The 12,500-nt window shown below is 43.6% G+C and overlaps 1 protein-coding gene across 1 annotated transcript in view; it reads right to left on the reverse strand.

Moving 5' to 3' along the window:
- arfgef3 (ARFGEF family member 3) overlaps window positions 1-12,500 on the reverse strand; it is an 83,314-nt gene that overhangs the window by 5,351 nt on the left and 65,463 nt on the right. The window contains exons 35-40 of the mRNA XM_078273179.1: window positions 10,504-10,634; window positions 8,757-8,975; window positions 5,926-6,097; window positions 4,896-4,997; window positions 3,956-4,341; window positions 1-441 (exon numbers count right to left, since the gene is read on the reverse strand). The exon at window positions 1-441 is cut by the window's left edge and continues 67 nt beyond it. Of these exons, the coding sequence (XP_078129305.1) occupies window positions 1-441; window positions 3,956-4,341; window positions 4,896-4,997; window positions 5,926-6,097; window positions 8,757-8,975; window positions 10,504-10,634 (1,451 nt within the window). The remainder of the gene's footprint in view (window positions 442-3,955; window positions 4,342-4,895; window positions 4,998-5,925; window positions 6,098-8,756; window positions 8,976-10,503; window positions 10,635-12,500) is intronic.

Here is a 12,500-nt window from a genome sequence, read left to right on the forward strand (position 1 = left end):
CTCTTCTCCTGCCTCAGAACCTCTGGCCCCGCACTGACCGAGTGCCTCAGAGCGGGACCCTGCTGGTCCACCAGATGTTGGGGCCTCTGCGGGGCCCTTTGTGGCTCCATGGGGCCCCTCCTCTCCTCGCCCCCCCCACCTCCTCCTCCTCCTGCCGCTCCCGCCGCCCGGCCCTGCTCCTTCATAAACAGGTTGACGTGGCTCTGCTGCAGCGGCGGCGCCTGCTGCTGCTGCTGTTTCCTGCGTTTGTACTCCATCATCAGCTTGCTGATGGTTTTGTCCGTGGCGATGGTGTACAGTTTGTTCCCGGCGCTTTCCCACCAGTCCTTTCTCCTTCCCGGTCCGGCGTTGACAGGAGCTGCGCCTGCAGAGCTTCCTGCGAGGCCGTAGTCCCTCCTCTCGCCTCCGGACCTAAAGTGGTGGGGCAGACTGCCCGTGCAACTGCGAAGAGAGAGGAAAGGGACAGGTGACTGAGTGAGTTATGTAGCAGTGAACAATAGGGGTTCCACGATACGATATTATCACTGTACTTGAACCTGTCACCTCAGATAATATTGCGATTTTGAAAATATTGTGATATTCTGCTACAGATTGCAATTTATTAGATTTTTGTCCAACTTCAAATTATGTCCCCAAAGGAATCCTTTTTTTTATCAAAAAAGACACATTTCTCTGTTTGTTCCTCTCGCTTCAATTTTCTTGCTGCAAAATGGGATTGTCATGCAAGCAGACAAAACTGACCGACACAAACACAAACCAAATTTCTGCTCCCTCCGTGCTGGGGCCACGGCAGGTCCGTGACGGGTCCCTGGCGAAAAATATAAAATAAAAATAAAAACCTGCGATGACATAGTGAACTCGGGGCCGACCGGCAACACCCCCTTAGCTCTGCGTGTGGAAAACCAGTTTCAATGGTGCATCTATCCACCAGAAGGAGCAGTGATTTTGGACAACGAAGCCATTTACTGCCCTGAGAAATCAACTAGTAGTAGAAGTAGTAGTAGTAGTAGTAGTAGGCATGGGCCGCTATGAGATTGTGACGGTACAATAACCTTCAGCAAAAATGTCACGGTTTCACGGTATTGCGGTATTGCAATTACAGCTTTAAAATGTATTATTTTGAAATGTGTGGGTACAAATTGAACACAATGCATTTTATTTTTTAACACACTGCACACTGGCAGAGAGAGGGATTCTACAAGTCATAAAAAAACAGCTCGTACCGCAGGAATGGTATGACGGATAATTTGAGTGGTTTTGAAACCGTGACATTTTCAAACCATGGTATACCTTGGAACCGATGACCGGCCCATGCCTGTACCGTAGGGGGGGGGCACCATTCAGAAAATGTCACGATTCGATATCGACTTTTAGGCTCAAGATTCGATTCAAAAACGATTCTCGATTAAAAAAAAAGAAAAAAAAAAAAGATTCACAGTATGTAAATGTAGTTACTTTTCCCACGTGATTGCAGTAGACATACAATAAAAAAATTAAAAACATGAATCGATTTTGAATCGGTAGAGCTTGAATCGCGATACGAATGTGAATCGTTTTTGGGTTTTTTTTGCACACCCCTACTGTATAGTATGAGGGAGTGTGTCTGCTACACAGAACATACGTTCTGTGGCGCCAACAGGATTCTATTTACACACAAGACTCACCTACACAGAGCTATATTTGTCAATATCAATATCTCCAGGTCATGAAAATACTGTATGCTGAAGCATTATGATTGATTTAAACTGAGGCCTGTGTGTAGACTGGGTGGTTCACGGCCATTTGATTTCTCCCTGCAGCTCAGGCTGGAAACCTGTACGTTTATCTATCCTGCTTCCGTTAGAAATCTGCGGGGACCAATCACAAACTGGCTTATCCACCTGGCGCGCTATTGGCGGATCGTTGGTCTGATTGGTTGAAGGACTATCCAATAGCGTACAGAGTCATTTGAACTATGCCCGTTGATCACGCCTCTTGTGCAGTAGAAAATACAGAGCAGACTCCCCAGACTAATGTTCAATCTTAAAAGACTGAGCTTGGTCTGGTGATAGCCAGACTAGCCTACAGGGTTCATACGCATTTTAACCAATACTTTTCCATGACTTTTTGGCAAATTTCCATGACTATGTATTCCCGAAAATGTCAGTCGACATTATACAATAAGAATAAAAATCTGTGTTAAAGTTTAAGAGGTTTAACAATAAAATGAATGACGATTTATGTGGTTCATAGTGGGATTTGTAATATTGCGCCCCGAATAGAATGTTGAGGTTAGGACGACGTGAAATACATTTATTAATCAGATTATTATTATGCTGTGTTAAAAAACTAAATTCCATGACTTTTCCAAAACTCTCTGGGCTTTTCCAGGTTTTTTCAAAACGTATGAACCCTGAGCCTGTGTGTTCAGTAACTGTAAACACATCCGTGGGGTTACACGCTAGTGCACAAGTGACGCGCCAGGTAGGTGGTAGGGCTGGGAGGACATGCTTTGTCCCGATTTCGATTCTTTCCCGATACATGGCTGCAGATTGAATTTGTATCGCGATTTTCATTTATTGCGATTCTAGAAGTATTGCGATTCGATAGTACTGAGTACTGTGATTTTATTTTTCTTCTTTAAGAAAAACAAAAGTTGAATAATACACTTCTAGAGACAATATATCGTGAGACATTTCGAAAAACTCATTGTTTTCTAAGAAGAATGCCCATCACATGTCAGTCAGTCAGTCTGACATTTATTTCGACTGTAAAGAAGAACATGACATGGATTTTCTGCATTTTCCTGCTTTCCGTCTGCTTTGCTGTAAACGGATATGATTTAGTTATCGTCAGCGACAGATAATATTTAAAGTGCTCATATTATGCTTTTTGGCTTTTCCCCTTTCCTTTATTGTCTTATATATCTTTTTGTGCACGTTATAAGTTTACAAAGTGAAAAAGCCCAAAGTCCCCCCCAAAGGGACTTACCATCTCCAACAGAAAACACTGTTCACAAACTGCTCCAAACAGCTCTATTGTAGTCCAGCCTTTACTTCAGAGACAAACGTGGTCACTTTGGAACACACGTTATAATGCTCACCTAGCTGCTAGCATGGCACTCCCTCATACTCTGCTTCTGACTGGCTAGTAGTCCTTACCTAGGTACTGTCAGGGCACGCCCTCATACTCTGCTTCTGACTGGCTAGTAGTCCTTACCTAGCTACTGTCAGGGCACGCCCTCATACTCTGCTTCTGACTGGCTAGTAGTCCTTACCTAGCTACTGTCAGGGCACGCCCTCATACTCTGCTTCTGACTGGCTAGTAGTCCTTACCTAGGTACTGTCAGGGCACGCCCTCATACTCTGCTTCTGACTGGCTAGTAGTCCTTACCTAGGTACTGTCAGGGCACGCCCTCATACTCTGCTTCTGACTGGCTAGTAGTCCTTACCTAGCTACTGCACATGTGCGACTCCCAACAAAGATGGGACAGAAGTGAGATGTCTCACTCTGTAGCTAAAACAGAGAGCTCAACACACAGGGTGAAAAGAGGAGCTACAGCAATGTGCAGTACAACACAAATATGGTGTTTTTTGAAAATTAAACCATGTAAACCTATTTTGATATAACCTCTAAATACAATTATGAACCTGAAAATGAGCATAATATGAGCACTTTAAGGGAATCATTGGTAGAAAAATAAATAAAAATGATCGATTATGGGGTAAAATCGATTTTAAAAATCGTCACAAAAAAAAGAAAATCACGATACATACGTGAATTGATTTTCTCTCACCCCTAGCAGGTGGAGACAGCTGTAGCTCTCAAAATAAAAGCACCTCTGGTACGTCACATGGATGAGTGACACATCCTGTGTAGACAGGATGTACCATTTCACTATTGAGTTCATAGTGTGGAGACAAGACGCCATTATAAGGACACAATAACTGCTTGTGTTATAGGACTAAAGTCAGACCTGAATCCTGGGCTGGGTGTGGGCGTGTCTCCCGGCGACGCTGCCCTGTCCGCCGCCTGACCCCTGTACCCGCCTTCCTCCGACGGCGTCCCCTGCGCCGACAGCCCGCCCGCCGATGTCGGGGTGGAATTCTCCGACTGGAAGAGGGGCAGAAAGAAGACGTGATCTCCCCCGCCTCCCGCTCCTCCCCTCAGCAACGCCATGTCCTCCAGCATGCTCTCCAGGTCGCGGTGCATCTGAATGTAGCTGTTGCACAGATCCATGCACAGCTTGTAGAGGCGTTTGACCAGCCAGGCCCAGTCCGCGCTGCTCAGCGGCTGCACGCTGAGGGACGGGACGGGCGCCCGCCAGTGGTGGTGCTTATCCCGGCCGCGGGGGGGGCTGACCTGCCGGAAGGAAACAAAGAGTAAAGTGGATGATTGGTTTTTTTTTTGATATTATGACATTAGAAATTCATCTTCCTTGTTCCATTACCAGGTAAAAGCATCAGGAAACCCTCTGAGGACTGGGCTTGATAAACTGGAACAAATGTACTAATCAAAAAGACGTTCTAATCCAGGCAAGTCTTTCATTTATTACTTATTTATTTTGTTTCTGTGGTCACCTGTCAATCAGTGTGACCTTTAAAGGCAGGGTTGATGAGTCTTTCCAACATGCACTTCTTTATATATTGTTTGAAATGGTCTCAATAAATTAGCAATAAATAACTAATGGGTTCTGAAAAAGGAGCGAAAAAGACCCGTCATCTGTAGCTGCTGTAATCCTGTAACAACCCACCAATCACTGGCTCCGCTTGGAAAGAACCAATGAAATGCCTCCCTCGCCCCGCTGCGCGTGCTCTACCCCTCCCGTGTACGGGCCTGAGCTTAGTATGCGTCGAGTTTTATGAAGAATAATGTGTGTGTGTGTGTGTGTGTGTGTGTGTGTGTGTGTGCATCACCTGTGCTGTTTCTTCAAAGATGTCTTCGTCCTCTGATGATGCAGAGCCAGGGTGAGAAGAGTCAGAGCTCCCCTCCTCTTCCTCATACAGCATCCTCTTCACCTAAATATGACGAAATGTTCAAATGTGAAACAGAGTTTTGATTTCCTAACGACTCGTTGGTGGTTGCATCTGTAGCTAATGCGTTGTTACGTGGTTATCACGACGTTTCTAGGTGATTGCTAAGATGTTAATATGTGACTGCTACAGTGTGTCTTTAGTAGATGGATGTCGATTATTAGATACAAAAATGTAGTCAATAAAATGAATTAGTCAGTTTGAATGTATTGTTTGTTATGCATCTGTTGTTCCGAACATAAAGATACCTGCTGTGAACTTCATAACACCTACAAAAAAAACACAAAAGTAGAAGTGGAAATACATAATACATCTGGAACTTAATATTCTTATATACAAAAATTAAACAAAAATTTTTACTTACAAAAAAAAAAAAGAAATATAAAGGCAAACTGAAAACCAACTTAAAGCTGTATAAATAATGTTTTCAAGCTGAAGATCACGCACATGTCCAAAGTAATAGCAAACCATTTACACATTAAGTAGACACAGAGCAACATAAGCATTTAATTAGAGAGGTGTGTCTGGACAACTGAGTCATTTAAAAACAAAACTCACTCTCCTTTTAGCTCTGGTTTGGTCTTCACCAACTCCCTATAACAATATATGGCTCTCTATGGTGAAAAAGGTGGAGCAACTAGTCTCTGTTGTTGGTGCTGAGCAGGTTGAATCAAGTGGATTCATCAGAAACTATTTAAGTTTGGCTGTGTGAAACCTGATCAATGAGCTGAAAGACCCTAAAAGGCTCTGTGTTGCTGAGGGGAACTTCAGAGTCAGGTGATAACGCTCTGTGGGTATGTCGAGTTTCACACAAAAAGCATTGCTGGTATAAAATGTATTAGTGCAGCTTTAAACTAAAGGTATTTAACATTCAATTAAAAACAACGGAGGAGTTTGGATGATGGGTTTCTACCTGCTGTGCGGTCATGCTGTCGGCCTGGCTCAGTGTGGCGCACAGCAGGGCCTGGAAGTACAGGTTGAAGCTCATGGCGGACTGACGGTAAAGATTAGCCGCGCCACCAACCCCCGACACCCTCATCAACAGGTACTTCAGACCGGGTCGGGTGTCAAAGTCCCGCGCTGTCCTGCAGAAGAAGAAGAAGAGATCAGGAGATTAGTCAGAGTGTGAATCCAGCCAGATTATAGATTCATATGACACTGTCATCTGCATATCATAAGCATGTCATCTTTGTTGCAATGAATTGCTAACATTAGTCCAAAGGGGTTCAACTGTTGATGGTAAATCCCTGACCGGGTGGTTCCCCTGTTCAAAAAGGGGGACAAGAGGGTGTGTGCCAATTACTGGGGTATCACACTTCTCAGCCTCCCTGGTAAAGTCTACTCCAAGGTGCTGGAAAGGAGGGTTCGGCCGATAGTCAAACCTCAGGTTGAAGAGGAACAATGCGGATTCCGTCCTGGTCGTGGAACAACGGACCAGCTCTTTACCCTCGCAAGGATCCTGGAGAGAGCCTGGGAGTATGCACATCCAGTCTATATGTGTTTTGTGGATCTGGAGAAGGCGTATGACCGGGTCCCTCGGAAGATACTGTGGGAGGTGCTGAAGGAGTATGGGGTGAAGGGGTCCCTTCTCAGGGCCATCCAATCTCTGTACGACCAAAGCGAGAGCTGTGTCCGGGTTCTCGGCAGTAAGTCGGACTCGTTTCACGTGGGGGTTGGCCTCCGCCAGGGCTGCGCTTTGTCACCAATCCTGTTTGTGATATTCATGGACAGGATATCGAGGTGTAGTCAGGGTGGGGAGGGGTTGCAGTTCGGTAGGCTGGGGATCTCATCGATGCTTTTTGCAGATGATGTAGTCATGATGGCATCCGAGTGTGAAGCGGCTTGGACGAGGATCAGCACCTCTAAATCTGAGGCCATGGTTCTCAGCAGGAAACCGATGGAGTGCTTACTCCAGGTAGGACATGAGTCCTTACCCCAAGTGAAGGAGTTCAAGTACCTTGGGGTCTTGTTCGCGAGTGAGGGGACAATGGAGCGGGAGATTGGTCGGAGAATCGGCGCAGCAGGTGCGGTGTTACATTGAATTTATCGCACCGTTGTGACGAAAAGAGAGCTGAGCCAGAAGGCAAAGCTCTCGATCTACCGGTCAGTTTTCATTCCTACCCTCACCTATGGTCATGGAGAGCCAGGCTACAAGCAGCCAAAATGGGTTTCCTCAGGAGGGTGGCTGGCGTCTCCCTTAGAGATAGGGTGAGAAGCTCAGTTATCCGTGAGGAACTCGAAGTAGAACCGCTGCTCCTTTGCGTTGAAAGGAGCCAGTTGAGGTGGTTTGGGCATCTGGTAAGGATGCCCCCTGGGCGCTTCCCTAGGGAGGTGTTCCAGGCACGTCCAGCTGGGAGGAGGCCTCGGGAAAGACCCAGGACTAGGTGGAGGGATTATATCTCCAACCTGGCCTGGGAACGCCTCGGGATTCCCCCAGTCAGAGCTGGTTAATGTGGGTAGGGAAAGGGAAGTTTGGGGTCCCCTGCTGGAACTGCTGCCCCTGCGACCCGACCCCGGATAAGCGGATGAAGATGGATGGATGGATGTTAATTTAAGAAAAAATAACGTTTTGTGATAATAAACAGGTGTGGTTTACCTCATAGGCCGTGTACTTGTGTTATTACATTATCTGGGTCAACTAAAAGTGATATAACAAAAATGATTGGGATTCATTCAAAACTTGAATTTGTTTGTAAAAAAGTAATACATACATAAATATTCCAATTTGACTGAAAGAGACAAAAATGTTGTCAATCGCAATCATTTCTGAGACAATGAACTGTACAGCAACATTTGAAATAGTTACAGCTCTTAATATATGCAGAGTTTCAAGTCAAATTTAAGACTTTTTGAGATATTTATGAATGAAATTTAAGACCTTAATCACAACATCAACTAAGCCCTAAATTCAGTATTTTCAGCATCGCTAAACGTGCACTTCGCGTCTTATGTCTGTGGTACAATCTGAAAGAGAGCAATATAAGTTGAATGTTGGTCATTAGTAGTCCTAATACAGCAAAATTATATTTGGACTAGCGAAAGAAAGAACTACAACACCATGGAATAAAACAAAAAAAAGCATTAGAGATAGTGTTGCATGGACGTAGGTAAACTAAGACCTGTTTAAAATGATTTATAGTCTGTCATTGCCAGACCTTCCTCCACAGCGCTGCGGAGGAGGGTCTGGCTAGTCCACACAGCACTCCGGGATGGGAGTAAAACGTGCTCTGGTTAATTGGCATTTCTTTAAACCAATCACAATCGTCTTGGGTGGTGCGAAGCGCCGGACGGAGCAACGGTGCCTCTGCAAAATAGCCTCAGGAAGGAACTTGTTTTGGTGGAACGTGTGTACGTTCAAAAGTAGTTTTAGTCGTGCGAGAGAAAACTCGCACGACAGATAGTCTAGCTAGCTGTCTGGATTTACCCTGCAGAGATCTGAGGAGCAGTTAACCATAGTCCTCACAAATCCACCAGAGTTCAGAACGGCAAAACAAAGAAAGAGGGAGGTAATAGACATCCGGCCAAATATGAGGGACATCCAGTGGAATTTCCAGCGGCAACGGAGCAATCTTGGAAGTGAAACGTCGTGGTTATAGACTACATTATTTAAGACCTAAAACACAATAGTTCGGTGAATTTAAGATTTTTTAAAGCCTAAAAGTTAGATTTTGAAATTTTAGAGTTTTTAAGACTTTTTAAGACCCCACCGAAACGGTATATGGCTGATTTTCTTGTTGCAGTTACCTGTAAGAGTCCAGCAGCAGATCCAGGATTATGGCTAAGTTAGTCATGGAGATGTAGCGCAGGAAGCCTGCCGCGGCCCGGCTGGGGTCCGAGGTCACGGGGGTGACACTTTCGGTTCCGTCGGGATGCTTGACGAACTCCTCCAGCAGGATGTCGTAGAGGTTTTGGAGCAGGACCTGGTGGGACAGCAGGCTCACCACGATGGTCCTGAAGGGGATCCTGCAGGATTCAGAAACAGGGAAGGATGCCGGTCAAATCACAATTATTTTGTTTTTAAATGACTTAGGACAATCTTTCGCCTTAAGTAAGAAATAACCACTTTCTTAGTGTAACCGGGCTGTGACAAACCAATTTCATAGCTACTGTATTTTGGCTTCTGAAATAAATGATTTAGCTTTTAGAGGAGCTAAAATACATTATAATTAAAGGGAGACACTACAGGCAAAACCAACATTTTTCAATTACCTACTGTTAACCCCCCCTGTTTTAACACACACACACACACACACACACACACACACACACACACAGTGTGGAGCTGCACAATAGATCATATTTGTTTGATTACAGTTTTTTGTCAATTTCCACAGTAAACACATTAGGCGCTGTGTTGTCAGAATGTAGAATCCATAAAAGACGTGGAAAATATGAGTTCATAATTACCATTACCTGTTCAAATTAAAACATAATTTGCAAATCCTTTTCATTTCACTAAACAGCAAATGTGACTCAAATTTCAGGATATATCACATCTCATAACACCAATAAAGAAATGTATCACACGATACTATTTTCTCGACACTGTGCAGCTCTACAGGTGAACAAGTTAGTTTTCATGCAGAGCCAAACTGTACTCTATGTGTGGACATTTTTCATACTGTTAAAACTGACGAGCACAAAGTCACAGAAAAACAGCCTTACCCAATTTTCCTGGAAGCACAGCAGCAGAAAGACAAGCAAAGACAGTTAGTGTGAGTTAGGTGTGAGTTAATTTGGCTGTTTTTAATGTTCAAACTAAAATACATTGATGTACTTTTTTGTTGCAAAATTGGCTTTCTTAATTTTGTAAATTTGCATCATGTGAACACAAACTGTTCTTCAAAGTTACTGACAGAGGAAATATACTTCTGAACTCCATCCAATATTTAAAAAAAAGTCTACAAAACAGCTGTTAACTAAAGAGCCAGGCACACTGTAGGAAAAGTAGTGCAAACAAACTAAAAAACACTAGTCTCGGTTATCCAGACCATCCTCCACAGCGCTGTGGAGGAAGGTCTGGCTAGTCCACACAGAATTCTGGGATGGGAGAAAAACACGCTCCGGTTTATTGGCATTTCTTTAAACCAATCACAATCGTCTTGGGCAGAGCTAAGCGCTAGACGGAGCAATGGTGCCTCTGCAAAATAGCCTCGGGAAGGAACTTGTTTTGGTGCAACATTCAACGTTCAAAAGTAGTTTTAGTCGTGCAACAGAAAACTCAGATTGGACAGATAGTCTAGCTAGCTGTCTGGATTTACCCTGCAGAGATCTGAGGAGCAGTTAACCATAGTCCTCAGAAATCTACCGGAGGTTAGAACGCCAACACAAAGAAAGAGGGAGGTGACGGACATTCAGACCGCACCTGAATAATCCAGGAAATGAATGTCGGATAACATCACATGTGGAGCCAAACATGCTTCTGTGTGTGTGTGTGTGTGTGTGTGTGTGTGTGTGTGTGTGTGTGTGTGTGTGTGTGTGTGCGGTCCACCTCTTCTGTGTGTGTCCGTTGGCCTGCTGGTCTGTCGGCAGCTCGATGATGAGAACGCAGGACTGAGCGTGCTCAAAGCCCTCCTTGTTGTTGGGCGTCTTCGGGGAGCACTGGGTGTCCAACATAAAGACCTGGGACCCATAGAGGACATGTCATACTACAGTGTACTGTAGTCAGTCGTTGTGACAATAAAGCTGCATATTTGCTTATTGAAGTTTGAGTTGTGCATTTAAGATATAATTCTATTTGATCTTTACTTAAAGCTTTAGTGCGTAACTTTTTTATATTAATGAGCGTCCGTTACATTCAAGCCATTGCCCAATGAGTTGCTACAAAGCTAATTAAGACTATCAGCTCCACACAACTCTCTCTGGATCTCTCAGTATGACTATGTTCAGAAGATTGTGGCATCCGGTGACTTTCCCGCTCAGAAACTCGCAGATCAGTGTTTCGCAATCACGGAAGGCTTGCATCATGTTGACGTGCCGACAGTGTTGTTGTCATTACTTAGTATTCCTCATGGGGGAGACATAAACTACACACTACCGCTTTAACCAGGATGGCCTCTTGAGAGATCTGTTGTCAAAATTGCAGAATAATGATGTCACCGCAGCAACACATAAAGGTGATTCATGGTTAATTCATGAACTTTTTTGAGCCGGTTTATTATTCTTTTTTTATTTGACTTTTTATTCTTTTTGAAAAGGAGACTACACAGATTGCCATGTACCTTTATGTTTAAAAAACCCAGCCCAATGAACATTGGACATAACCACAGCTGGACGTGTACAGAAGCTTTCATAGACTTCAATAGTAGAAGCATGCTAGCTGTTCGCTAGTTCGGTAAAGATTTCCATGGTAACTGCGAGTTCCACCAATCAGAGACATCGCTGTTGCGCTTAGGATTGTGGGTAGTGTAGTATTTCTCCATAAGACCACGGATAAAAGCTGTTTTTCTTAAAACAAGTATGATTTCATACAGATTTCTAGCTTCTACAGGAGCAGAAAACTTTCGTTACACAACCACGTAGCTCGTGATCAGTCTGCCTCGGACATTATGGCTGACAATCTAAATCCTTATGGAGAAAATCAATGGGATTTTTACTTCCGGAACCACACTGTTGAGCTTTATAGCATATAAACTACACATGTCACTGTATTTAAAGCTATAGTAAGTAGTTTCTGTCGCCCCCATGAGGAATTCTAAGTAGGGCTGTCAAACGATTACATTTTCTTAATCGCGATTAATCGCTGAATTTCTATAGTTTATCGCGATTAATCGCATGTTTTATCACATGATTAAAATTCTATTATTTTGCATTTCAGAACTGTTTTTAAGTACATATTAACAATGGAAAGCAATTCTTACCAGTGTATCTTGATTGGGAATCAAATGAATGCAAAGAAAATGACTTTATGAACTTGATTTTAAGATTTGTATTTGTTTATTATATATTTAATCTAGTCACACATTTGAATCTAGAGTCAGTATTAGGGTTGGGTATTGTTTGGTTTGGATACCGGTGCTAAAGCAGTGCTTTTAAAACGGTACCAGTGCCTTAACGGTGCCTGAACCGATACTTTTTAAGAAAGTTAAAAAAAGAAGGGTACTAAACAGTTGGTGACATTAAAGAATGGCTTGTTTATTGCTAAGGCCATATCGTCAAAATTAAATGATTAATAATAATGTAATGACTATAACAATAACTTATTTCACTAGTAAATAGCTGTTGAATGACAAAAACAACCACCAGATGGGAAAAGGGCATTTAACAACAACTTTGAATGCACCACGACGCTGTAAATTACCAGTTTCATTGAACGCACTCTGTGTTTTTCCAACAACAGCCGCTGCAGATTGTTACATCCCGGTGTTGAATCCTCTACAGTAAAACACAGTCAAACTTTGCACCGTTTAGCGTTAGCTGTCAGCATTTTAACCGTGTTTAATCCAGCTACTAGCTAGCGGTAGGCTAACGTTAGCTGCTGTTGAGTAT

This window comes from Sander vitreus, chromosome 17 (assembly GCF_031162955.1).
Source record: "Sander vitreus isolate 19-12246 chromosome 17, sanVit1, whole genome shotgun sequence".
NCBI classification, from domain to species: domain Eukaryota; kingdom Metazoa; phylum Chordata; class Actinopteri; order Perciformes; family Percidae; genus Sander; species Sander vitreus.